General features: G+C 33.9%; 1 protein-coding gene across 1 annotated transcript in view; it reads left to right on the top strand.

Annotated features, from left to right (window-relative positions):
* Positions 1-2,798, top strand: part of KLHL1 (kelch-like family member 1) — a 132,699-nt gene extending 129,901 nt beyond the window's left edge. The window contains exons 9-10 of the mRNA XM_009082453.1: positions 635-806; positions 2,424-2,798. Coding sequence (XP_009080701.1) covers positions 635-806; positions 2,424-2,483 — 232 coding nt within the window. The 3' untranslated portion in view covers positions 2,484-2,798. The remainder of the gene's footprint in view (positions 1-634; positions 807-2,423) is intronic.
* The last annotated feature ends 1,358 nt before the right edge of the window (positions 2,799-4,156 follow it).

Below are 4,156 nucleotides of genomic sequence, written 5' to 3'. Positions count from 1 at the left end.
CTACACAATACATTTCACGGTACTTTAGACACTAAAAATGTTAACATCTTATTTTCTGAGAAGTCCTCCAAAAGACAGGAGGATTAACAGCTAGTAGCTGAATGGATGTTTTTCTCAAAATGTATTTAGCTGTCAAGAACAATATAATAAAAGTTACAGACAATCCTTATTGTCCAATTTTAAGGTCATATTTATGAACCAGAAAGCTATTACAAGCAAAACAGTCTAGCATTTTTACTGCAGTGTCTATATTAAAAAACAAAATTAAACTTTTTGTTGTCCAAATATGTGAGACTTCAAACAGTATCCCTACTAGCTGCTTACTGAAAATATGACTGACTGAAATAGCCACAGGTGCTCTTATAGTCATCCTTCATAGTAGGAGCCTAGAATATTTTAATTTTTTTTTTTGCAAAGCACATGTATTTCATGCTTTCCGTAGGATTATCAGCTTCTAGTTAATAAAGTTAATAAAAAAAATATATTGAAAGAACTTGTTTGGAAGAATATTTTTGGCTAGGATGCTAAAGAATTTTTTTTTCACCCAGCAAATAGGACTGTATTCAAATGAAAATGAGCAAGAATTGATGCTTATCTCCTCCCTGCACATCGAGTTTCCTTTCTCTTTCCTCAGATATGATCCAAAAACTGATACATGGACAATGGTGGCTCCACTGAGTATGCCTCGAGATGCTGTTGGTGTTTGTCTCCTTGGTGACAAATTATATGCAGTAGGTGGCTATGATGGTCAGACATATTTGAACACTATGGAAGCATATGACCCTCAGACTAATGAATGGACACAGGTAATCATAAAGTTTATTTTATATATATATAATTTTTTGTCTATAACATAGTTTGGTACTTGCAAATAAAAACAATTTTTTTTGAAAAAAATACACTATATGAGGTTGCCACAGTTCTAAAACTGGCCCTAGTGTTTTTATGAAGCATTATATAAGGAGTTTCCTCTGAAGACAGGAAAATGGGAAAAGATAGAACAAGCAGTCATCAGAAATAAAACATTGCTGCATTTCAGACAAAATTCTTGTTCTGATCAGCTTCTATAGCAAATTAATTTTTTTCGTCTTTCTTCATGCAGAAGAAATGTCACAAAAAGTATCAAAATTGCTCTGGAATTTTAATTGGTAACCAACATGTCCTGAAGATCCTTCATATGAAAATGTGTTTATTTTTTTGGAGAGAGCCAACTTTTCATTTGATTCTTCGATTCCATTTTCTTCTGTTTGATAGATATTTTGAAATGTTGAACTGTATCCATGTTCTTAATTTTGAACCATAAAAGAATTAATAGTAGATTCAAGAAACTAGGATCTAGTGATTAGGTTGTGGAATGTATTTGTTTATGGCACACCAGTGCTTGGAAAGATTATAATTTATTGCATAGACTTAAAAAGAAACAAAAGATCATTACAACACTTTTTGTTATTAATTCTGTTGAAGACTTGCTGACAAATTAATTTTTCCACCAGTGTAGATGTTTACATCTGAATTTATGTCTGAATTAGTCACCCTAAGTTTCCTTTAAAGTTAGTGTAGAAAAGGTACTTACTGTGAAAACATGAGCTTATCCTAAAATAAACATTTGAAATATGCCAGATGAATTATACACAAGAATGCTTACTTATTTTTATGATTGTAAAGGGGAGCTTCTGTTGACAAGATTTAATGTAGACACGCGTGGTTTAAAGTTAATGCAGAAGCCCATCTTTTTTAATCAACTATGAATTAAATTTTTATGACATTCTGTAGGAAATAAGAAATCAGTTTGGAAAGATTCTTAGCCCAAAACCACTGGTCCACATTAAAAACCATGAACAAATACACTTGGAGAGATGGTTAGGAAACATGTAAAAATGCTATGATATTTACAGTGCCACTAATTACAGCGTGTTGTTATTACATGCAATATAAGCTGACTCTCCTGTGTTAGTTTCAGCAAGATCCAGTCTCCTAAAGTTCTTAAAACTTGTGCTGTCTTGAATAGTGTCTAAAGTTGACAAACTAATTCTAAAGGACACTTGAATCTCTTTAGGAATACTGGAACCATACAGCATTGGTATTTTTGCATTGGTAGCCTTGACCTTGCCTCAAGGGCAAAAGTGGAAGAATCAGTTGCAGTCTACAGATTGTAGAAATCTGTTGCATATCAACAGTTCACAAAATTGAAGGCAGCTCTAAATTAATTCCTCTTTTTTTCTGTTCTCACATTTTCAAATGAAAGATGTTGTGTAAGTAAGCAATATTAAAACTACATTACTATGATAATATGAGTTGTATTTATTTTTAGGAGTTTATACTCTCATTAGTTTTGACCATTTTAGAACAATGCTGACATAGCACTTTGCAATCTTTTCCATTGCTTGTTCCTGTTCAGTTAATTTGTATCTGTTTTTCTGCAGATGGCTTCCTTAAATATTGGAAGAGCTGGTGCCTGTGTTGTAGTCATCAAACAGCCATGACTTTGTCAGCACTGCTTGGGATTTTACTGACTGTGAAATGATTATTTTTCTATGAGACAACGAGAACGATAACTTCACAAGAACAAGGATTTACACAGTGAATACTCACTTGATCACAAACTTGAAGGAGCTGGAAGTGAGAAAGATTAAGTATTTATGCCCTATAAATTCATCAAAACAGTTCACAGTCAGTGAACAAGAGAAAAATACCCCAGACTGTTTTAGGCGTAAATATGTGAATGTGGAGTAGTAAGTTCAGGTACTGTTCTCGTTTATGTGTCCTGGAGAACTGGATAATCAAGGGAAAGCTCTACACGAGGAGCAGAAGAGGATGAGAACAGTTTTTGTGGTTACAAGAGAGCTTCAGAAATATTAAAGTACGTTTATTCAATTTTAAACTGTGCTTTCTAAAAGAGAAAAGTGGATAGTAATATAAGTTTTTTCTGTTCAGGTCTTGTCTTCAGTTGGGTTATGGCCTCATTAAAATGAGCGGTTTGATTCTTACTGCAGGGAAGAGGTAGAAAGGTCTGGATATTCATATGGGGCTGAGCTGTCACTCTACTAGGAAGAAAAACAAAACTAGAAGCAAACTTTTTTTGTAACTTCAGATTGTACCTCCTTGCCAGTGTTAATGCATCTTATAAATGAATCTACTGAAGGGGAAGCCTGCGTGTTTAATCAAATATTAGATAAAGCAATCCTGTGTCTGTGCTGGAGCTTTGTTGCAAATATGGGAGTCAAAAGAACAGTTCCCTAATTCTTTATTAATCTTATATTCAATTTAAGCATGTGGCTCTGATCTCATTGTTTAATGCATCTACTGCATGTTGGAAGCCCATGACAAGCTAGAAAAATGATATTGTTCTTTCACTGCTTCATGTAACAAATGAACCATGAACAATCTATACAGCCTCTTCTAACATTTCAAGAGGGAGAAAAATACTACATTTAATTTCTTTCTGATGGTCATGCATATACAATTTTGCCTGATTTGCTGATTTATTACTTTCCACTTATGACTGAGAATAACTGCAAGTAGGGAATTCAGAATAAATGCAATGGAATAAGCAAAATTAGACCATTTGATCTAATAAAGTTCATATGGTACCTATAGTAGTGTCATCTGTGCTTCCCTTTAGTGTTGATAATTTCTGGCAGTAATGATACTCTGAGCTTTTGATGTGGCAGTACATTTGACACTGATGCTTTCTGTCTGCTCAGCTGAATCAGTTAGAACCGAAAGCCATTAATGGAATATGAAACTCTGCTATTCAGGGAGGCACAGTTTCTGGGAATGGGACTACTTCTTTAAAGCTCTGCTGGTCTTTTAGGAAATATTTCATTGTCTAAAAGCAGAAACCTCACAATCTTGTGTCACTATCAAATTTGAGAAAGAATTCTGGTTGCAGCTAAAACAGTTTTCTTAGTAAAAACATTTGTAACCATTTGGGATATAAAAATACATACAGCTTCCAGCTTGGGACATTTGAATTCAAGATGCATCTTTCCATCTAACAGCATCAGCATGCATGGAGGTCTTTGTTTACTGTTACAAATTGAACTTCAGTTCTGGAACCTCAGTATACTGGTTTAAGTCTTTTAAATATGTCTCTGTCTTAATTTGAAATCAGCTAAAAACACTTAAATATTAATTTTCCACAGCAAGTTGGCTT

Source organism: Acanthisitta chloris, unplaced genomic scaffold, assembly GCF_000695815.1.
Source record: "Acanthisitta chloris isolate BGI_N310 unplaced genomic scaffold, ASM69581v1 scaffold2609, whole genome shotgun sequence".
Taxonomy (NCBI): Eukaryota; Metazoa; Chordata; class Aves; order Passeriformes; family Acanthisittidae; genus Acanthisitta; species Acanthisitta chloris.
This window is presented reverse-complemented; position numbering and strand designations above follow the sequence as displayed.